We start from the raw sequence: 22,795 nt of genomic DNA, 5'->3' as shown, positions 1-22,795 counted from the left end.
TGAAATGAAGCAAAGCTTATTTATTAATATTTCCGATAAGCCACAAATATGTACATATACATGAGTCAAAATAAACAAACAAAAGGGAGCCTTCACAAAGGTTGCTTAGGGGAAGTCTCAGCAGTCGGTAGAGCCCCAGAAAGAGAAAGCACCGGAGGGTGGTTATCCGAAGCCTCAGTACTGGATAGAACCCCAGAAGGAGAAGGCATTGGAGGTTGATCATTTGGAGCTTCATTATGCGGTACAGTCCCAGAAGACGAAGGCAATAAATGCCTTTGGAACAAACCCACAAACCTTTTATGATCAAGTAAAGCCTAACCATCAGATTCCTGCATCTGGTCAAGTTTCCTCTTCATGTTTGTAGCATAGTCATACGCGAGCCTGTGCAACTGTTTATTCTCATGCTTGAGCCCTCTAATCTCCTGTTTGAGACTTATCACTTCAGCAACCAATGATTCAACTTGGTGGGTTCTAGCAAATAGGCGTTGGGCCATATTAGACACAGAAGCTGCACACTGAACACTAAGAGCCAGAGAATCCTTAACAGCCAACTCATCAGACCGTTTGGAAAGTAGTCTGTTATCTCTGGGAGTGAGAAGGTTTCTGGCCACCACCGCAGTGGTCATATCATTCTTCATCACAGAATCCCCAACGGTAAGAGGACCAGTAGAGGATATGAAGGATAGGCGCCATATGTTGTCTGGAAAAGGCGTGGCTGCCTCTTCTCCAAGGTTCAAGTCAAAACGACGGTCGGATGGGCCAGACATTTTCAAAGGTGTTGAAGAGAGAAGAGGTCAGACAAATCAAGATCTTAGAAGTGCAAGAAGTGAGCTTCTACTGGTGGAGATTCAAGTGTGCTGTGGAACTTAATGCCAGCCTCTATAATCTGCACTCGACGGAGCTTCAGAAATCGAAAAGGCGTTTGCTTTCTCAAAAGCTGGGCTGCTCAGAGACCACGAAGGCCGATCTCAAAAATCGAAGAGGCGCTTCCTTTCTCAAAAGCTGGGCTACTCAGAGACCACGAGGGCCGATCTCAGAAATCGAAGAAGCGCATGCTTTTTCAGCCTCGTCAGCACCTGTCACATGCACACTCAGCTTTGCGGAAATTACGAGCAATCTGTCGAAGATTTCTGGTGAAGTAGAAAACACGCGAATCTTGCTGTTCAATCACCACTCTCCACAAGCACCATCAACTCCTCGGGTACCACATATAACTTTGCCAAAGATCTTTGACAAAGTTTAGGCGTGAGAATTTCGAAGTTCCAGCTACCCTACTATTACCCACAAGGGTAAAGGAACATTACCACTGCTTGACAACTGGAAAGTCCCTATGTGTGTCGACCTCCATGTTCCGTGGCAAGACAGGCTGGCAAGAACGTCTAACCTTTACTCACATTCGAGAAAAGACTCCCAACATAATTACTTTCTCAAAAACCGAAGTGGCACCACTTTCCAAATCTCGAGAGCCAGATCCCCGACGGGATTGCTTGTTCGAAAACCGAAGAGGCACAGCTCTCAGAACTTCGAGAGCCAGATTTCCTTAGATAAAGCTTGTCTATAATCTTCACATGCAACATCAGCTTTCCAGATACCACATACCATTTTTTCAAAGTGCTCTGACAAAGTTAAAACACGTGAAGCTGGCAGCTCCCACTACATTGCTGTGACCGATAAGGGTAAAGGAATAGCATTACTACTTGCTATTGGGAAATCCCTATATACGTCAACCTCCCTCCTCCACGAACATGCAAACCTGCAAAAATGCTCAACCCTTTCTCGCATTCGAGAAGGCACCCTCAACATAACCTCTCGAAATACTCAGCTTTATTTCCCCCCGATAATACCTCAGCAAATAAGCCACGCCAAGAACAAGAGTATCTCATATCATCAGGGTCGAAAGCAAGAGTATCCCATATCATGCTTTCTCCATGTCCTTATCTTTGTCCTTGTCCACACCTGCAGGACAAGGAGAAAGAGAGCAGTCAGTCGGAACCTGAAATCAAACCTCCAATCTGGAACTGACTGCCTGAGACCTTTGCCTGGTTGCTTACTTAGCATTGCTCTCGAGTACTCATCCTCAACTGCTGTCAAGGTCATGAATTCCACCGGCAAATACCTCATGACAGTTGATCAGATATTGGCTCTTTACACTGAAGCTGCCAAGCGTGGATGAGTCACTATGAAGGAATGTTCTGAAGGACCATTTAAATGCAAAGGTTTCACACCACTTCTGCCATGCAAAAGATTGAAGCAGAAGGTTCAACGGTGAGCTGAAACAGATCACTACAGCACGACACCTTTCCATACCACATTCACTATTCTGTCAACAGCAAAAGTATCCCATATCATCAAGGTCGAACGTACTCTAGATTTGATGGACTTGTTTAGAACCCTCAAATTCTTGAGTCGGCCTTATACTCTAGAGGGAACCAGAAAACCCTCAAGCCTAGTTCAAGAATAAGCCTGTGGAAAGTTACTTCTTCAAAAGCAAAAGTAGTTCATATCATCTCTTCTCCATTTGCTTCTCCTTATCCTTGGTGTTATTTACGACACAAGGAGAAGGAGAACAATCAACAGGAAGCCGAGGTCGAACCTCCGATCCAGGTTGCTTGCTTGGAAGTCTGATTGCTTACCTTGTCTGTTACCTCCTTCGACAAATCTCCTAGCTCGGCGACTTGGGGGACTCCTACTATAGGGTTTGTATCGCACTTGACCAAGCCCGAAACTACAAGTAAGCTTCAAGTGAAATTGATACATTACCTTGTGCATCTTCATCGGTTAAAGATACCACCCCTGGATGGAGGAAAAGTACTTCCAGAGAAGATGCCACATCTACATATGAGACAGATAAGGCACGTGAAAATGATACCACACTTCGGTACTTAGAAGTTTCGTGATTACTCAGTTGCTTGGATCTTGCAAGTCCCCAACCGAGGAGCTTCCCTCACTCAAGAACTTAGGGGAACACTGTTTGTACCATACTTGACCAATCCCGAAACTACTGAGCACCGGTCAACGTTATACCGTCAATGACCCAGAAGAGCTTCCCTTCAACCAGGAGGCCAATCACAATGCGACACGTGTCGACATCAAAAGCCAATCACAACGCGACACGTGTCAACATCAGAAGCCAATCACAACACGACACGTGTCAATGTCAGAACAAAACTAGAAACTCTCTTCTATAAATAGGGATCATTCTCCCATAATAATCTCTAATGTCATTTTGTACCAAACTATTCACTAGAACTCCCAAAAGGAGAGCTTGAACTTTGTATTTGTGTAAACCCTTCATAATCAATGAGAACTCCTCTACTCCGTGGACGTAGCCAATCTGGGTGAACCACGTATATCTTGTGTTTACTTCTCTGTCTATATTCATTTACATACTTATCCTCACGAGTGATCGAAGCAACCAAGCGAAGGTCACAAACCTGACACTTTTTGTTGTACCAAAGTCCTCGCTGATTTTGTGCATCAACAAACCTCATCATATGGTGTGAAAAAATTGTCATCAACCTCACCATAGGATACCTCTTGTTCTTCAAGAGCAAGACCTGCCATATCTGTAGGCGTATCTGTACAATGACTGATCTGTTAAAGTAGCTAAAAACAAACTAGTAATGGGTTTTTGAGAAACTATTAAGGTCATATATTTTCATGTCCGAATTGCTTAATTATGAGGATGTGATGAATGTCCCATTTTGGAAAGTTAAGAAAGCTGACATGAACCTAATTATAAGAAATTTAGACCGCTCCCCCCGTTTAGTATTTGGTTTTCGAGTTGAACTTCAACTTCCTTCATTGCTCAATAAAACCCTAAAAAACAATTTTTGAAAATTAACATTTATGATAGTTTTTTACCGGGTTCCTTTTCGTTTACATCCTTAGCCACACCACTGCCGCCGAACGCCAAAAGCTTCGTGTCTCCATGCTCCACAAATATCCACACGAGCAAAGCCATGCCGACAAGAGCCACGGCTGCAGTCGCTGAGGCCAAGGCATTGAACCCCAGAATGCCCACAAGTGACCCCCCAACTGCTAAACCAGTGAAGAATGCCATCAGCATTTGCCTATCACGACCCTCCATGGACTACTGTCTGGTTTACTTTCTTATTTTTTATGGGTGGATTGAACCTTTTCCTTCTTATACATCAAATGAACCCTTTTGGTTACTTGATAACCAAGTAATGAAGGAATGACATACGTAGTTTTTGCCTTTTGGGTACGAAAAAAGACCGACTTAATGAGTTTTGAAAGTTCTTCAGAATGCTGACTCTTTTGGCTTAAATTGGTAGCCATGTGACTTTATAGTGGCTCTGATAAGGCCTCGTCACATAAGCATATAATGGGGTTGTGTTTAGCCATGCCTTTTGTTGGCTTTTCAAACATGATAAGAGTTTGTGTAGAGTGTTCCGATCACATTATTTGTACCTTTTACAAAGTAGTGAATCATATGTATTTTGATCACATCCAACCTCACATGCTCTTACCCTAGTCAAACAACCTTACCAAATATCTAGTAAACAAACTGCATAGGCTACAACAACAACAACAACAACAAAGCCTTTTCCCACTAAGTAGGGTCGGCTATATGAATCATATAACACCATTGCGCGCGGTTTTGTGTCATATCCTCCGTTAGATCCAAGTACTCTAAGTCTTTTCTTAGGGTCTCTTCCAAAGTTTTCCTAGGTCTACCTCTACCCCTTCGGCCCTGAACCTCTATTCCGTAGTCCCATCTTCGAACCGGAGCGTCAATAGGCCTTCTTTGTACATGTCCAAACCCATTTTGTATACGTGTTAATGCTTCACCGCCCAACATTCTGTGCCATACAGCATCGCCGGCCTTATTGCCGTCCTATAAAATTTTCCCTTGAGCTTTAGTGGCCTACGACGGTTACACAACACGCCGGAAGCACTCTTCCACTTCATCTATCCAGCTTGTATTCTATGGTTGAGATCTCCATCTAATTCTCCGTTCTTTTGCAAGATAGATCCTAGGTAGCGAAAACGGTCGCTCTTTGGTATTTCCTGATCTCCGATCCTCACCCATAACTCATTTTGGCCTCCATTTGTAATGAACTTGCAGTCCATATATTCTGTCTTTGATCGGCTTAGGCGAAGACCTTTAGATTCCAACACTTCTCTTCAAAAGTTAAGCTTCGCATTTACCCCTCCTGAGTTTCATCTATCAACACTATATCGTCTGCGAAAAGCATACACCAAGGAATATCATCTTGAATATGTCATGTTAACTCATCCATTACCAACGCAAAAAGGTAAGGACTTAAGGATTGTTGATGCACAAAATCAGTGAGGACTTTGGTACAACAGAGAGTATTAAGTTTGTGATCTTCGCTAGATTGCTCTGGTCATTAGTGTGGATAAGTATGTAAATGGATAGTGATAGGAGCATATTTATGCGACTTAGTTAGCTTATTTTCTTGCATTTTCATAGTTTGTTTGTGTTTATTATAGTGTTTTAAGCTATTTTCGTGTGTTTGTAGGTCCATATGACAAAGTTGGCAAGAAAGTGCAATTTGGAGCATTTTGAGGCAGTTTTGGGCACCAAATGGATAGCTTATGAATGGAGCAAGATGGATGGACGAATTTGAAATTCAAGAGGCTAGAAATGTGCTGAAAAGAGTGAAGAAATAAATCCAAGTCAAGGAAGATAAGAAATCAGCTCAAAAGAAGGAACATTATCCAAAATCTTATCCAACCTTATCTTATCTTATCTTATCCTAATCCTATCCTAACTTAATTCCAGTTGCAAAGGGGATTTATTTTCAAATTAAAACACATTAAAATAGGTTTCTAGAAGCCCTTATCCACTCCTACAAAGGTGTTGCACCTTATCCCTTGTTTTTCTAGAAATCAGCCACAAAACAACCTTTCTAGAAGGCCTTATCCCTTGTCCTACAAAAGTGACGCCCCAAACCTTTCTAGAACTTCTAGAAACCTGATTATTCCTTTCCCCCTTGGTTTCTAAAAGCCTTAGCCTTTTCCTTCAAGGATTGTGTGTTATTATCCCATACAAATTAGGCCTTTAAATCCTTTTCCTTTGCTATATAGGGGCTGCGAATTTCAGCCTATAAATACCATCCTTTGCTGCACCATTTAGTCACCACCCTCTACCATATTTTCATTACATCATTCACCCAAAAATCCCTCTTGTGTCGTGAGTTTGCAAAGGAGAAGAAAGGAGACTCTTGGAGTCGTGCATGCCATTCAAGGAGCTTGGATTGTTGGAGCGTTTCTAGGTGTTTTCTATCTTTATGTCAATGTTTAAATTTATTTATCTTTGTCTATTTGCGAACATGAGGAACTAATTTCTTCGTAGTTAGAGGGGAATTCAAAGCCATGATCATATGTTTTATATGACTTGATTTCCTCCAGTTATGATTTCATAAATTGTGAATGTGGTTTGCTTATCTATTTGATTGATAACATGTTTATGTATGTTGATTGAGGGTCGACACTTAGTTTGCATGCATGAATTTGATGCTAGAGTATAAGGGAATTTCACCTAATCGTTATTAACTTATATTCATAAGTAGTAAAAGTCGCTAGTCACGATTGTGTTAAGTAAATCCTTGGCAAGAGTAACATGCGTATTCCATAGTTATGAATGCCTCGTCAATGCTTATGATTTCCATTGAACTTAATGATCTTTGATATGTGTCTCTATCATGCGTATTCCATAGTTAGGGTCCTTGATAAGAATAATTTGGTTGTAATGCGTATTCCATTCAATTCAATTAATCTAGGGAAATCTGAGAATTAATTGGTGCAATCTAGTTAATTTGGGGCATTGTCATTCATGGTTTGTTGAAAGAGTAACTGGAAATCGAGTCGTATGCATATGTTTCATGTGTGGAGAAGGAACCCTCTAACTAGCCTTTCACCATTCTATTTCGTCAAAATCGTTTTTGTTAAAGTTTGTTTTCAAAATTTATGTTTTAAATTTCAATTTTCGTCAAAACCAAACCCCTTACTTTTAAGTCTTGTTTTTAGAGTCAAAACTTGTTTCCTTTAAGTCCTTTGAGTCTTGGAAGTTCTATTTTCGTCCAAATCACTTGTTAGGTCTAGAATTGAGTCTTTTTTATTGTTATTTGCTGTTTTGAGTGTTTTAAGTTAGTTTTGAGTTTATAGAGTCTAGTTTAGTGTTTTTTTAATCTTATATTTGTTGATTGGCATCCCTAGTTAATCCCCGGTCTAGAACGATCCCTACTTGCATCATTACTACAATTGTCATCAATAGGGTTTAATTTGTGTGTCAAGTTAATTTTCACATCAGATAGAGACAGGAAAGCAAACACAAGATGTACGTGGTTCACCCAAATTGGCTACATCCACGGAGTAGATGAGTTCTCATTAATTGTGAAGGGTTTACGCAAGTACATAGGTTCAAGCTCTCCTTTAGTGAGTACAAGTGAATGATTTAGTACAAATGACATAGGTGCAGGCTCTCGTCTTCACTTGCCTTAACTGTCTCATAGGTAGATGTGGCGTCTTCTCTGGAAGTACGCTTCCTCCATCCAGGGGTGGTATCTTTAACTGGTGGAGATGCACAAGGTAATGTATCAATTTCACTTGAAGCTTACTTGTAGTTTCAGGCTTGGTCAAGCGCGATACAAACCATGTAGTAGGAGTCCCCCAAGTCATCGAGCTAGGGGATCTGCTGAAAGAGGTGACAAACAAGGTAAGCAATCAGAGCTCCAAGCAATCAGTCCCAGATCAGAAGTTTGATTTCGAGTTCCGGCTGATTGTTCTCATTCTCCCTATCTTGCAGGCAGCATGAAGGATAAAGAGAAGAAAATGAGAATAGATGATATGAGATACTTTTGCTTTTGAAGAAGTAACTTTCCACAGGCTTATTCTTGAAATGGGCTGGAGGATTTTCTGGTTTCCTCCAGAGTATAAGGCCGACTGAAGAATTTGAGGGTCAAAACACGTCCATCAAATCTAGAGTACGTTCGACCCTGCTGATATGGGATACTTTTGCTGTTGACAAAGTAGTGGATGTATCGGCACGTGTTCTGTTACGCTTGTCTCCACATGCTTCCTTGTATCCTTCTCACTTTCCCTATCTGTTCCTCAGCAGATGTGGTATCTTCTTTGGAAGCATAAGATGTTGAAGATGGGTACTCGAGAGCAATGCCAGGTAAGTAATCAGGTAAGGGGTTCCAGGCAATCAGTTCCTGACTGGAAGCTTGATTCCAAGTGCTGACTGATTGCTCTCTTTCTCCTTGTCTTGCAGGTAAGAACAAGGCCAAAGGAAAAGACAGGGAAAAAGCATGATATGGGATACTCTTGCTTTTAACCCTGATGATATGAGATATTCTTGCTCTGGTGTAGCTTGTTTGCAGAGGTATTATCGGGGGGAAAGAAAGCTGAGTATTTCGAGAGGCTTCGTTGGGAGTGCCCTCTCAGATATGAGGAAGGGTTGAGCATTTTTGCAGGTCTACCTGTCCGTTGAGGATAGAGGTCGACATATATAGGAGTTTCCCTAACAACAAGTAGTAATGCTATTCCTTTACCCTGCTTGGTCATAACACGGTAGTGGGAGCTGTCAGCTTCACGTGTGTCAGAGCACTTTGAAAAAGTGGTCTGTGGTATCTGGAAAGCTGATGTTGCGTGTAAAGATTACAGACAAGCTTTATCCAAGGAGATCTGGCTCTCGAAGTTGAGAAAGCGATACCTCTTCGGTTTTCGTACAAGCAATCATGTCGGACATCTGGCTCTCGAGATTCAGAAAACGGTGCCTCTTCGATTTTTTGAGAGAGCAATCATGCTGGGAGTCTAGCTCTCGAGATTTGGAGAGCAGTGTCTTTTCAATTTTTGAGAAAGTAATCATGTTGGCAGTCTGGCTCTCGAGATTCGGAGAACGGTGCCTCTTCGATTTTGGAGCAAGCAATCTTGTTGGGAGTGTTTTCTCGAATGTAAGTAAAGGTTGGGCATGTTTGCTAGTCTACCTTGCCACAGAGCACAGAGGTTGACACACAAGGACTTTCCAATTATCCAGCAGCGATGCTATTCCTTTACCCTTGTAGGTAATAATATGGTAACTAGACCTTCAAAATTTATGTATCTAAACTTTGTTAGTGCTGTTTCTTTGCTATTCTTTTAACCTTCTTGGTCATAGCGATGTAGTGGGAGCTGCAAGCTTCACGTGTCTAAACTTTGTCAGAGATCTTTGGCAAAGTTATATATGGTACCCATGAGCTGATGGTGCGTGTGGAAAGTGGATGATTGAACAGTAAGATTCACGTGCTTTCTACTTCACCAGAAATCTTCAACAGAATGCCCGTAATTTCAGCAAAGCTGAGTGTGCATGTGACAAGTGCTGACAAGGCTGAAAAAAGCAGGTGCCTCTTCGATTTCTGAGATCGGCCCTCGTGGTCTCTGAGCAACCCAGCTTTTGAGAAAGCAAACGCCTCTTCGATTTCTGAGATCGGCCTTCGTGGTCTTTGAGCAGCCCAGCTTTTGAGAAAGCAAACGCCTCTTCGATTTCTAAGATCGGCCCTCGTGGTCTCTGAGCAGCCCAGCTTTTGAAAAAGCAAACGCCTTTTCGATTTCTGGGCAGGCGCCTCTTCGATTTCTGAAGCTCCGTCGAGTGCAGATTTTTATAGAGGCTGGCATTAAGTTCCAAAGCACACTTGAATCTTCACCAGTAGAAGCTCCCTTCTTGCACTTCTAAGATCTTATTTGTCCGACCTCTTCTCTCTTCAACACCTTTGAAAATGTCTGGCCCCTCCGACCGTCGTTTTGACTTGAACCTCGTTGAAGAGGTAGCCACGCCTTCTCCAGACAACATATGGCGCCCATCCTTCTTATCCCCTACTGGTCCGCTTACCGTTGGGGATTCCGTGATGAAGAATGATATGACTGCTGCGGTGGTGGCCAGGAACCTTCTCACTCCCAAAGATAACAGACTACTTTCCAAACGGTCTGATGAGTTGGCTGTTAAGGATTCTCTGGCTCTAAGTGTTCAGTGTGCAGGCTCTGTGTCTAATATAGCCCAGCGCCTATTTTCTCGAACCCGCCAAGTTGAATCATTAGCGGCTGAAGTGATGAGTCTCAAACAAGAGATTATAGGGCTCAAGCATGAGAATAAACAGTTGCACCGGCTCGCACATGACTATGCTACAAACATGAAGAGGAAGCTTGACCAGATGAAGGAATCTGATGGTCAGGTTTTACTTGATCATCAGCGGTTTGTGGGTTTGTTCCAAAGGCATTTATTGCTTTCGTCTTCTGAGGCTGTACCGCGTACTGAAGCTCCAAATGATCAACCTTCGATGCCTCCTCCTTCTAAGGTTCTGTCCAATACTGAGGCTCCGAATGATCCCCCTTCGGTGTCTTCTCTTTCTGGGCCTCTACCGACTGCTGAGACTTCTCCTAAGCAACCTTTGTGAAGGCTTCCTCTTGTTTGTTTATTTTGACTCATGTATATGTACATATTTGTAACTTATCGGAGATATCAATAAATAAGTTTTGCTTCATTTCAACGTATTGTGTTAAATACATCAAAGCCTTCTTCACTGAGTGGGGTCGGCTATATGAATCTTAAAACGCCATTGTGCTCGGTCCTGTGTCATGTCCTCCGTTAGATCTAAATACTCTAAGTCTTTTCTTAGAGTCTCTTCCAAAGTTTTCCTAGGTCTTCCTCTACCCCTCCGGCCCTGAACCTCTTTCCCGCAGTCGCATCTTCTAACCGGAGTGTCAGTAGGCCTTCTTTGCACATGTCCAAACCACCGTAACCGATTTTCTCTCAATTTTCCTACAATTTCGGCTACTCCTACTTTACCTCGGATATCCTCATTCCTAATCTTATCCTTTCTCGTGTGCCCACACTTCCAACGAAGCATCCTCATCTCCGCTACACCCATTTTGTGTACGTGTTGATGCTTCACCGCCCAACATTTGTGCCATACAGCATCGCCGGCCTTATTGTTGTCCTATAAAATTTTTCCTTGAGCTTCAGTGGCATACGGTGGTCACACAACATGCCGGATGCACTCTTCCACTTCATCCATCCAGCTTGTATTCTATGGTTGAGATCTCCATCTAATTCTCCGTTCTTTTGCAAGATAGATCCTAAGTAGCGAAAACGATCGCTCTTTGGTATTTCCTGATCTCCAATCCTCACCCCTAACTCATTTTGGCCTCCATTTGCAGTGAACTTGCACTCCATATTTCTGTCTTTGATCGGCTTAGGCGAAGACCTTTAGATTCCAACACTTCTCTCCAAAGGTTAAGTTTCGCATTTACCCCTTCCTGAGTTTCATCTATCAACACTATATCGTCTGCGAAAAGCATACACCAAGGAATATCATCTTGAATATGTCCTGTTAACTCATCCATTACCAACGCAAAAAGGTAAGGACTTAAGGATGAGCCTTGATGTAATCCTACAGGTATGGGGAAGCTTTCGGTTTGTCCTTCATGAGTTCTTACGGCAGTCTTTGCTCCTTCATACATATCTTTTATAGCTTGGATATATGCCACTCGTACTCCTTTCTTCTCTAAAATCCTCCAAAGAATGTCTCTTGGGACCCTATCATACGCTTTTTCCAAATCTATAAAGACCATGTGTAAATCCTTTTTCCCATCTCTATATCTTTCCATCAATCTTCGTAAGAGATAGATTGCCTTCATGGTTGAGCGCCCTGGCATGAACCCGAATTGGTTGTCCGAAACCCGTGTCTCTTGCCTCAATCTATGCTCAATGACTCTCTCCCAGAGCTTCATTGTATGGCTCATTAGCTTAATACCCCTATAGTTCATGCAATTTTGTACGTCGCCCTTATTCTTGTAGATAGGCACCAAAGTGCTCTTTCGCCACTCAGTTGGCATCTTCTTCGTTTTCAAAATCCTATTGAAAAGGTCAGTGAGCTATGCTATACCTGTCTCTCCCAAGACTTTCCACACTTCGATCGGTATATCGTCTGGGCCCACTGTTTTTCTATGCTTCATCTTCTTCAAAGCTACAACCACTTCTTCCTTCCTGATTCGACGATAAAATGAGTAGTTTCTACACTCTTCTGAGTTACTCAACTCCCCTAAAGAAGTACTCCTTTCATGTCCTTCATTAAAAAGATTATGAAAATAACCTCTCCATCTGTCTTTGACCGCATTCTCTGTAGCAAGAACCTTTCCATCCTCATCCTTGATGCACCTCACTTGGTTTAGGTCCCTTGTCTTCTTTTCCCTTGCTCTAGCTAGTTTATAGATATCCAACTCTCCTTCTTTGGTATCTAGTCGCTTATACATGTCGTCATAAGCCGCTAACTTAGCTTCTCTCACAGCTTTCTTCGCCTCTTGCTTCGCTCTTCTATACCTTTCACCATTTTCATCGATCCTGTCCTTGTATAAGGCTTTACAACATTCCTTCTTAGCCTTCACCTTTGTTTGTACCTCCTCATTCCACCACCAAGATTCCTTTTGGTGTGGGGCAAAGCCCTTGGACTCTCTGAAGTGATGATTTGAAATGTTATCGATTTGTTTTCATTATCTCTTGTCAATAGTTATTTGTTTCGCATACAATCTAGAACATATTGGTTAAAACCTATGTACAACATAATGTGGGGTTGAGTGCAGCTATCCATGTTTTGTTCTAAACCAACATGCTCTAGTTGATGAGAGATACTCTTTTGTCATCAATTCACCACATGTTAAGCTCATGTAAAACGGATATAGTTCACTTTCTGAACACACGGCAAACCTTGATTGGATGAATGACCCCACTGGACTATGAATGGGGTGCATAGATATTCTCTCATAATTGAGAGTCAATACAAACCCACTAACTTCTGATCCAGTCGTATAAAAAATTGTCAACTAAGTATAAGCACTAAAACTGCAGGCATCAAACCCCAACAAATACATAAAGAACTACAAGTGACTTGATCCCTCAACGAGGGTACGTAGGCAATCTAAGGCTCGACCTTGGTGCAGTCGCAAAATCAAACACCCAAATCCCCAAGTTACGATTTATTCATATTGGAATCGAAGGGTTTTTCCTTTTAACGAAGGATTGTAATTAATAGACGCATAGTCTAGAATAAGTTGAACTCAAATTAATAAAACCCTCTTTGGAAAAATGAATGAGGGTGAAATTATGTCGAGGTGAATTATTTTTTACATATTGTGTACAATTTTTGCTCAACACCCCATATAATCGAAACTTTCATGAACCTCATCATATGGTGTGAAAAAATTGTCATCAACCTCACTATAGGTACCTCCTGTTGTTCAGGAGCAAGACCTGCCATATCTGTAGGCGTATCTGTACAATGACTGATCTGATCTGTTAAAGTAGCTAAAAACAAACTAGAACTGGGTTTTTGAGGAACTATTGAGGTCATATATTTTCATGTTCGAATTGCTTAATTGTGAGGATGTGATGAATGTCCCATTTCGGAAAGTTAAGAAAGCTGACATGAACCTAATTATAAGAAATTTGGACCGCTCCCCCATTTAGTATTTGGTTTTCGAGTTGAACTTCAACTTCCTTCATTGCTCAATAAAACCCTAAAAAAATTAGAAAATTAATATTTATTATAGTTTTTTACCGGGTTCCTTTTCGTTTACTCCTTAGCCACACCACTGCCTCCGAACGCCAAGAGCTTCGTGTCTCCATGCTCCACAAATATCCACACGAGCAGAGCCATGCCGACAAGAGCCACGGCTGCAGTCGCTGAGGCCAAGGCACTGAACCCCAGCAAGCCCACAAGTGACCCTCCGACTGCTAAGCCAGTAAAGAATGCCATCAGCATTTGCCTATCACGACCCTCCATGGACTACTGTCTGGTTTACTTTCTTATTTTTTATGGGTGGATTGAACCTTTTCCTTCTTATACATCAAATGACCCTTTTGGTTACTTGATAACCAAGTAATGAACGAAGGACATACGTAGTTTTTGCCTTTTGGTTACCAAAAAAGACCGACTTAATGAGTTTTGAAAGTTCTTCAGAATGTTGACTCTTTTGGCTTAAATTTGTAGCCATCTGACTTGATTGTGGCTCTGATAAGGCCTCGTCACATAAGCATATAATGGGGTTGTTTTTAGCCATGCCTTTCGTTGGCTTTTCAAACACGATAAGAGTTTGTGTAGGGTGTTCTAATATATTATTTGTACCTGTTACAAAGCAGTGAACCTTATGTATTTTAATCACATCCGACCTCACATGCTCTTACCCTACTCAGACAACCTTACCGAATATCTAGCAAACAAACTGCATATTTTGGGTTATCGATTTGTTTTCATTATCTCTTGTCAATAGTTATTTGTTTCGCATACAATCTAGAACATATCGGTTAAAACCTATGTACAACCTAATGTGGGGTTGAGTGCAGTTTTAGTATCCATGGTTTGGTCTAAACCAACATGCTCTAGTTGATGAGAGATACTCTTTTGTCACCAATTCACCACATGTTAAGCTCATGTGAAACGGATACAGTTCTGAACACGCGGCAAACCTTGATTGGATGAATGACCCCACTGGACTATGAATGGGGTGCATAGATATTCTCTCATAATTGAGGGTCAACACAAACCCACTAACTTCTGATCCAGTCTTATGAAAAATCGTCAACCAAGTATAAGCACTATAATATTCTCAAGGAATAGACAAATTAATTAACACAAACCAACTTAAGATATATTGGCTGGTAGAGTCACACAACACAAGAGACCCTAGAACAATTAATTGCTTCGAATCCTTCTGATATCAAAATGAATATTCTTTTACTCGGGTAGGAAATTGAATACCAAATGCTCAGAGGAAATCATCAAAATTTGCTGGCAGCTCCTCTGAATGTCAAAAAGCATTTTCTCCCCATCTCTAGCCACGAAGTTGATGGCAGCACCTCTTTTTCCAAAATTTCCGCTTCGTCCTATACGATGAAGGTAGTTTTCTGGTTGATCGGCCGGCAAATCATAATCTACTACAACAAACGCTTGCTGGACCTCAAGATGACGAGCATATTGATCGGTGGTAATGAGGATGCGGCAAGAGCATCTGCGAAATTCGCGCATAACAGTATCGCGAGTTTTCTGGTTCATGCCATGATGGATAGCAGAGATAGCTTGGAAGTTTCACATATGGTGAGCAATATACTTTTTCACTTTCTGGCATCATGTTAGACTACTTGGCAAAAAGATATCCCTAGAAACGAACCTTGTGAGTAAAAGTTCCGGTAAGCATATCATCAGCCTGATCCAGTACAATCATCTTAATATCTTTGGGGTCAAGTGTCTTCCTTCGCAACATGTCAAATATGCGATCAGGAGTGCCAACAACATGAACACCGGCTTCAAGAATGAATTTACCCTCACGATAAGTTCTGCCACTTACACCAGCGTAAACCTTCGCACCTAGGTCTCAGAAAGTTGCTCTCATAACGTTTCTCAGTCTCCCCTGCCAAGGCCTGGGTAGGTGCAGAACCGAGGCCTGGCACTCAACCGAACTATCAAGATCAAGTTGCTGCACAATTCCATAGCTGAAAGTTATCGTTTTCCCAGTTCCAGGTGGAGCCTGTTGAATCACATCAAGGCCTTGGCTGAAAGGAACAATGCCCCTTTGCTGACTTGCAGACGGCTTCCCAAAACCTTTTGAACAAAAACAAAACAAAATTACCATACAAACACATTAATGGCTTAGTCATTGTATTAAATACAGCAAACCAACCTACCATAAGCATAACTGGTCGTCTTAAGATTGCCTCGCAATCCGATGCTTTCAAAATCATCATAGACCTCATCAAATGATGGATAGAACTCGTGTCCTTGTGGAGCAAGCTCTGTCATATGACTCATATCTGTAGGCAGGAAACCATGAGTAATGATTGATCGGCATTCAAAAGGCTACCCCGAATGGGAAATTCGACATAATTTCAAATATAAAATCATTGTAGTCCATCAAAGAGGCATGCTAATAACTAGCATGAGAAAAAAAAAACGAAAACAAAATAAACCGGCCGCTAATTGGTTGCTAAGAAAACTAAGGAAACTTGATTTTATATCTGTTTCAAATCACTTCCAAGACGCGGAAACAAAATCCAAATTGATTTAGAGTTTATCATAGTTAAACTTATTAACCATGAACAATATGCAAGCACATTAAATGACTTTGCTAAGCACTAGCTAGATGGGACTTGGGACACTCCCTTGTTCATTGTTCACTATCTCCGTCCCAGTCTGAGTCTCATCGGAGTCTCAATCTCAGACTGGATCTCAGTATGAGTCTCTTCCTTAGTTTCATTCTGGGTCTGAGTCTTAGACCACCACTACCCCCACAGATACCGAGACCGAGACTCGGCCACACCAGTGACACCACCACTGTCAACCCACAAAAGGCATGTGCCGCCATGCTCTTGAAAAACTGATACCATGCAAGTGACAGCCGAGGCCACAGCCGAAGCAAACCCAGCAATTGCTGCAACAAACACAAAGCCAGCAAAAAGTAGCAAGGGGGATGACGGTCAGAAAAAAGAGTGCCGCTGAGGGAAGGGCCAAACCAAACCCAGCTACCGCTCCCCACAAACACAAGGCCAGTGAAAACAAGCCAGGCGATATTTGGCACTCAGTGAAACTAGTGTTACCCAGGCCAAGAAGATGAATCCCATCACGCCCACAAGTGACAACCTCCTGTTCTAGACGAGAAGATTCGGAACCGTCCATTGATTACTGTTGTGTGGTGTACTCTAATCTCCTTGCCGTCGCTAATTAGAAACTAAATTGGGAGATTTCAGATAGAACTTTGTATGCTTCTTGTTTTTTTTCCTTTCAGTAAAAACTACGGTATTTCGTTTGGGAGGATTGAGCCTTCTGGTTACTTGATAAACAAGCAATGGTAAGTTTGGAATCGGAAAACCGACTCAAGTTTTCCAAACTTTTATGATAAAAAATTGTGTCATTTGATAAATAAAAAAGTTCCTTATGACATCAGCAAAATTTGGACGAGTTATAACGCAAGAAGTAATGCTAGGTAAACTAAATTTGTAGATAAAATTTACTAAATAAATGATGTGTCGCTAATAAAAAAATAAGCACGTTAATCAAAACTTAAGTAATAATTCTATCATCAACTTCTATGTCATTTGGTTTATAAAATTTAGTCTACATATTTAGTCTTTCTTACGGAAGAGGGTTGGCAGGAATGAATTGAAACAGCATGGAGTGCTTAATGTAATTTGTAAATCCTGCGGGGTTTGTAAAAATACAATAAAAGTCTGGAGAAAAATCCGTTTCAACATCAAAAATACGGCAAATAGCAACATGACAAGGAGAAAAACTTGCAAGAACTCTCGACAGTAAAAGTCTTTCATGATATATCGAAACCGAGCAAGAAGGCGCATACCATTGAACAGTTAGATATGTTTGACAGCATAAATTGAGGACAAAACAAAATGAAAAGCAGCAGCATTAAACAGTACTTTCAAAACAGGATAATAAAAATCTGCCTCAAAAAGATAAGCGGGGGAACAAAATGCGCGAGTTCTTCAGAGAAGATCGGCCACATTCGATGGGAGCTCCTCAATCACCACGTTGTAAAACCTCTGGATGTCATAGAGCATTCTCTCGTCGTCTTTTGTCACAAAGTTAATAGCAACACCCTTCCTTCCAAATCTACCACTTCGTCCAATACGATGAAGGTAGTTTTCAGGTTGAGTCGGCAAATCATAGTTGATTACGAGAGATACCTGCTGCACATCAATACCACGAGCCAAGAGATCAGTGGTGATGAGAACACGGGATGAGCCTGATCGGAATTCACGCATGATGATATCACGAGTGTTCTGGTCCATGTCACCATGGGTGGCAGAGACAGTGTGGTCACGGCTTCTCATCTTGTCGGTAAGCCAGTCCACCTTGCGCCTGGTGTTAACAAAAATGACACTCTGGGTGATGGCCAGAGTCTCATACAAATCACAAAGGGTCTCGAGCTTCCATTCTTCTTTATCGACATTGACATAGAACTGCTTGATACCCTCAAGGGTGAGCTCATCACGCTTTACCAAAATCCTCACAGGTTTGTTCATAAACTTTCTAGTGATTTCAAGGGCTTCAGGTGGCATGGTAGCAGAGAACACCCCAACCTGAACCTTTGATGGCAAAAGCTGGAAAATGTCGTAGATCTGACCACCAAAACATCAAATATAATTAGGAATACATTGAAAACAAAACATTAATAGTGAGCTGAAGAAACACAACACCTTAATACAAATAACAAACCTGATCCTTAAAACCACGAGAAAGCATTTCATCAGCCTCATCCAATACAAACATCTTAATGTAATCTGGGCGAAGCGACTGCCTCCTCAACATGTCAAACACACGACCAGGGGTTCCAACAACAACATGAACACCAGCTTGAAGAATGCGCTGATCCTCACGAACACTTGTCCCACCAACACAAGCATGAACCTTAACGCCAAGGTAGTCACCAAGTGCTCGCATAACCTTCTCAATCTGCTGTGCCAACTCCCTGGTAGGAGCCAAAACCAAGGCCTGGCACTGGACAACACCATAATCAAGTTGCTGCAAAATCCCTGAGCAAAAGGTTGCTGTTTTCCCGGTTCCAGACTGAGCCTGTTGAATCACATCAAGGCCTTTGCAGAATGGAACAATTCCCCTTTGCTGAATTGCAGAAGGCTTCTCAAAACCTTCAGAATAAAAACAAAATTATACACAGAGGCCTTTAAAGATGAATATAAGTATAACATACTTTAACAACATTGCAAAAGGAGAAATCAAAATTAAGAAATTGAACATGCATTCCTGCAGGGGTGCATCCTACCAAACAAAAAGACAACTAAATAATGAATACAGTTGTACCTACCATAAGCATAAATGCCTCTCAGCAGATTTTCCTGCAATCCCATGGCATCAAAACTTTCAAAAACTTCATCATACGATGTGAAGAAATCTTGCCCATCAGTTGAGAGCCTATAAAAGTTGTCAAAACATTAATGGTGACATCAAATCATAAGATGATAAATTATCTTCCCCAAACAAACTTAACAAATAACTATGAAAATAAATACCAAGCAAGACACTCACAGCTCACTCATCTTAGTATCATACTGTTTTGCATCAAATTGTGATCCCTCGGGTGCAACACCTGCCATGACTGCAGAAAGAATTTCATTTAAAAAGTTATGGATCATAAAACCCAAAACAAATACAGTGTTTTTGACGTGGGATTCATGAGCATATAAACAAACACGAGACAGTTCATACGCACATAAATCTCTCCACAATATATATATATGAAATTCAAAGGCTTGCCAAAGATGGCTTGAAAGGAAATTTATACAAAAATATAACAGAAGAGCCAAACTTGTTAACCAAACAAAAAGGCAAACAAGCATTAACTCCTGTTTTAGTTTTCGGAGAAGCGTTTTAAAAAGGGTTTAGGATGTCCATTTGCTATCCAGAGAATGAACCCACAAGAAAACAGACACCTCTTTGCCCAACTCCCCAAACAGTCAAAGATGACTTGAATGAATATTTACACAAAATAATATAACAGAAAAGCCAAACATGTCAACCAAGCAAAAAGGCGAACAAGCATTAACTTCTGTTTTAGTTTTCGGAGAAGCATTTTAAAAAGGGTGGATGTCCATTTGCTATCCAGAGAATGAACCCACAAGAAAACAGACACCTCTTTGCCCAACTCCCCCAAAGGTCAAAGATGACTTGAAAGAACAGTTATACAAAATAATATAACAGAAGAGCCAAACTTGTTAACCAAACAAAAAGGCGAACAAGCATTAACCCCTGTTTTAGTTTTCGGAGAAATGTTTTAAAAAGGGTGGGTGTCCATTTGCTATCCAGAGAATGAACCCACAAGAAAACAGACACCTCTTTGCCCTACTCCCCCAAAGGTCAAAGATGACCTGAAAGAACACTTATACAAAATAATATAACAGAAGAGCCAAACCTGATAACCAAACAAAAAGGCGAACAAGCATTAACTCCCGTTTTAGTTTTCGGAGAAGTGTTTTAGAAAGGGCGGATGTCCATTTTCTATCCAGAGAATGATCCCAAAAGAAAACAGACACCTCTTTGCCCAACTCCCCAAAAAGGGCATATAACTTCCATACCAAACATTTACTTTGACAAAAGGTAACACATAACACAACACTTCATCTCTAAGAGTAACCGGATAAAATTCCGTTTTACAGTAGCAAGTAAATCAACTTTCACAAACAAATTTGATATTACAATACAACAATTTAGATGTAAGAACAGAAAAAACAAAGTTAACCCCAAAACCATAGACAACATAATTTTCACCAGAAACACAAAAAGTAACCACAGATACGTCAATAAAAAGGATAAACTGTAATTACACTAACTAGCGTAACAAAAACTAATCACTCGATGATGGGTTGCTAAGAAAACAGATGAATCCCCAACTTACATGTTCGAATTGGCCCCAAACACGTAAAAATCATATAAAACGTTAAAAAGTTACTATCTTTACATCATATTTCCCACTACTTTCTCGGAAAACAAACAGACAGCCATTGAAATCCATCCGTAACAAAAACCATAACTTGCAAACAAATCAAGCAGATGGATCCAGATCCAAAACACGATTAAAACCCACAAATCGATCACCAAAACAAATACTTTCACCAATAAAATCAATCAAATTAACAACTTTACAATCAGATATATAGATACACAACAATATGTATAAACATATGAGAGAGATAGAGAGAGAAAGAGAGACGTAGAGAGAGAGACCTGATGATGTTGATGAGCGCTAGAGAGAGAAGTAGAGGACAATTGGAGGTTGCTAAAAGAGAGCTAGGGTTTCCCAAACTCCTCGGATCTGCGCCGTGGAGTTTGAAAGTAGGCGAGTGTTGAAAAGAGGCTGAGTTTACCCACTCACTCTGTTATAGGTTTTAGGTTTTGGTGTTTCCCACTTTAAAATTCCGGATGTGCCCTTGGGCTTCTCCTCTTATCACCAACTCCCGGGGGACCGTTTCGTCACTTGAGAAAATTTCTGTCCAACAAGTAAAAGAAAACAGTGCAACTAGTTTACCACTTAAATTCTTTTTTCTATTTTTTTTTTTAATCACGAAATTATTATTCCAGTAGAAATTAGCACAATTCATTTATTTTGTAACGCGTGTTTGTTTTATTTTACCTAATAATATTTATTAATCATTAACACGTGTTATAACAAGTGAATTGATAATGTGTTTTTCGTGTATGATATATTGTAAGGGATGAACTTTGTTGGGACGGTTGCACACCTCACACTCAGAAAAACTTGTGTAGGGCTTAGCTTGCCATTGGATTTTACTGAATGACACTACAATCCAATCAAAATTCACCACATGGTAAGTCTAAGTATAATCTTTTATTTTTTATATTTAAAGCTCTTATAATTTTTTTCTTACTAATTAATATACACCATGAGAATAATTTAGTGGTTTTTTTTTTCCTCTTCTCCTCTCCCTCTTTTTTCTTCCCAAATTTTCTCTACCGTCTTCTTCCCCACTCTTTGTCTTTCCTTTCTTCATATGAATATGGAAAAAAAACAATTAAATCATCTTCTCCCACTATCATGAAATGGAAAAAAAAAATCCAACACATATTTCATATTTTACAAAATGTGTATTTTTACAAGAGTTGTTCGTTCATTTAAAATTTAATTATATACTTTTAACAATATTATAAATAATAATGAACATTTTGATATTTTAAACCCAAAACTTACTAAAGTGATTAAGATTGTAAATGTTGGAAACCCAGTGACCAAAACCGACTGTTGATACAAGGTGAGTTACGCCTTGTTTGGTACGCCGTATATAGCATCGGATAGGACTATTAATACGGAGCCGAGTATTTGGCATCCTTTCATATTAAATTGGACCGGATCGGGTCCCTTTCTTCTCTCTCGCGCGAAATGAGCGCTCTCTCTCTCTCGTCTTCCCTCGCCATCCCCGCTGTTCTCTCCGTCTCCTTCTCTCGCCGGCTATGTTCTCCCCATCTCCTCCGGCAAACTTTGTTCTCCCCGTCTCCTCTCGCCGGCTCTATCCTTCCTCACCTTCGTTATCTGATAATTGGAGACGTGAGAGACCACTGGCACCACCACGGCACAAATTCGAAAAGATTCATCTGGGTTTTAGAACCTTGACTGGGAATCGATGATAGGATTTGAAAATTCAGAAAGATTCCATCTGGGTTTTATTTGATTCGGAAAGATTTCTTCTGGTTTTAAGATTTCATCTGGGTTTCTAATTTCTTTAATTTCTGGGTTTTTAATTTCTTTAATTACTGGGTTTTAAAGATTTCATCTGCTTGAGGGTGTATTTCAAACCTCTTTGGGCCAAGAACAAGTAAGGAGAAGGGAGTGAGGTTGTTTGTGGGGCACGGTGCGGCGGAAAAATCTGGGGAAGAGATAGATTTCATTTTTTTTTTTTGTTTAGTAATTTGATTTAAACAGGGAACAGATAGATTTCATTAAACAACCAAAGATTTGTCTTTTTTTTTTCCTTGTCCTATCCGGTTCAATACCAAACACCGTATAAATAATACGATCATTAGTCTGATACTGCATCAAACGCTCAACTAATTTAGTCAGTACTATCCGGTGGCTATTTATCCTATCCGACAGAAACAGTCAGTACAGTCCGAGCTGCCAAACGAAACCTTAGAATCACATACCTGAAGAAAACTATATTTTTATATATACATTCAGGTAGGTGAAAAGTTAAAAAGGAAAAATAGATTTTAAAAAATATTACACAACAAAGGAA

At 40.7% G+C, this 22,795-nt stretch overlaps 2 protein-coding genes and 2 non-coding genes across 4 annotated transcripts; all 4 read right to left on the bottom strand.

The window, feature by feature from the left end:
- Nucleotides 1-14,759: 14,759 nt before the first annotated feature.
- LOC103454608 (eukaryotic initiation factor 4A-14-like) lies at nucleotides 14,760-16,694 on the bottom strand. The gene is made up of 6 exons (XM_070804390.1): nucleotides 16,616-16,694; nucleotides 16,339-16,449; nucleotides 15,707-15,832; nucleotides 15,483-15,623; nucleotides 15,193-15,389; nucleotides 14,760-15,068 (listed from the first exon to the last, which is right to left on the bottom strand). Exons 1-6 carry the CDS (start codon nucleotides 16,692-16,694, stop codon nucleotides 14,760-14,762), a joined length of 963 nt encoding a protein of 320 aa, XP_070660491.1.
- A 651-nt stretch (nucleotides 16,695-17,345) lies between these two features.
- LOC103454559 (eukaryotic initiation factor 4A-8) lies at nucleotides 17,346-21,039 on the bottom strand. The gene is made up of 5 exons (XM_008394156.4): nucleotides 20,772-21,039; nucleotides 19,077-19,146; nucleotides 18,856-18,962; nucleotides 18,249-18,679; nucleotides 17,346-18,151 (listed from the first exon to the last, which is right to left on the bottom strand). Exons 2-5 carry the CDS (start codon nucleotides 19,142-19,144, stop codon nucleotides 17,516-17,518), a joined length of 1,242 nt encoding a protein of 413 aa, XP_008392378.1. The 5' UTR covers nucleotides 19,145-19,146; nucleotides 20,772-21,039; the 3' UTR covers nucleotides 17,346-17,515.
- Nucleotides 19,335-19,432, bottom strand: LOC114827209 (small nucleolar RNA snoR98). The gene has a single exon (XR_003776427.1). It is a non-coding gene; the product is annotated as a small nucleolar RNA snoR98 (small nucleolar RNA).
- LOC114827210 (small nucleolar RNA snoR98) lies at nucleotides 19,738-19,843 on the bottom strand. The gene has a single exon (XR_003776428.1). It is a non-coding gene; the product is annotated as a small nucleolar RNA snoR98 (small nucleolar RNA).
- Nucleotides 21,040-22,795: the final 1,756 nt, after the last annotated feature.

This window comes from Malus domestica, chromosome 09, assembly GCF_042453785.1.
Source record: "Malus domestica chromosome 09, GDT2T_hap1".
Lineage (NCBI taxonomy): Eukaryota > Viridiplantae > Streptophyta > Magnoliopsida > Rosales > Rosaceae > Malus > Malus domestica.
This window is presented reverse-complemented; position numbering and strand designations above follow the sequence as displayed.

Coding starts and splice junctions, on each gene's coding strand:
- LOC103454608 (XM_070804390.1), bottom strand. CDS start 16,694: ATGGACGGTTCCGAATCTTCTCGTCTAGAACAGGAGGTTGTCACTTGT. Junction 15,624..15,706: donor GACGACCAGTTATGCTTATG/GTAGGTTGGTTT, acceptor TTTGTTCAAAAG/GTTTTGGGAAGCCGTCTGCA. Junction 15,069..15,192: donor CCGGAACTTTTACTCACAAG/GTTCGTTTCTAG, acceptor GGCATGAACCAG/AAAACTCGCGATACTGTTAT.
- LOC103454559 (XM_008394156.4), bottom strand. CDS start 19,144: ATGGCAGGTGTTGCACCCGAGGGATCACAATTTGATGCAAAACAGTAT. Junction 18,963..19,076: donor GATACTAAGATGAGTGAGCT/GTGAGTGTCTTG, acceptor CAACTTTTATAG/GCTCTCAACTGATGGGCAAG. Junction 18,152..18,248: donor CTCGTGGTTTTAAGGATCAG/GTTTGTTATTTG, acceptor TTTGGTGGTCAG/ATCTACGACATTTTCCAGCT.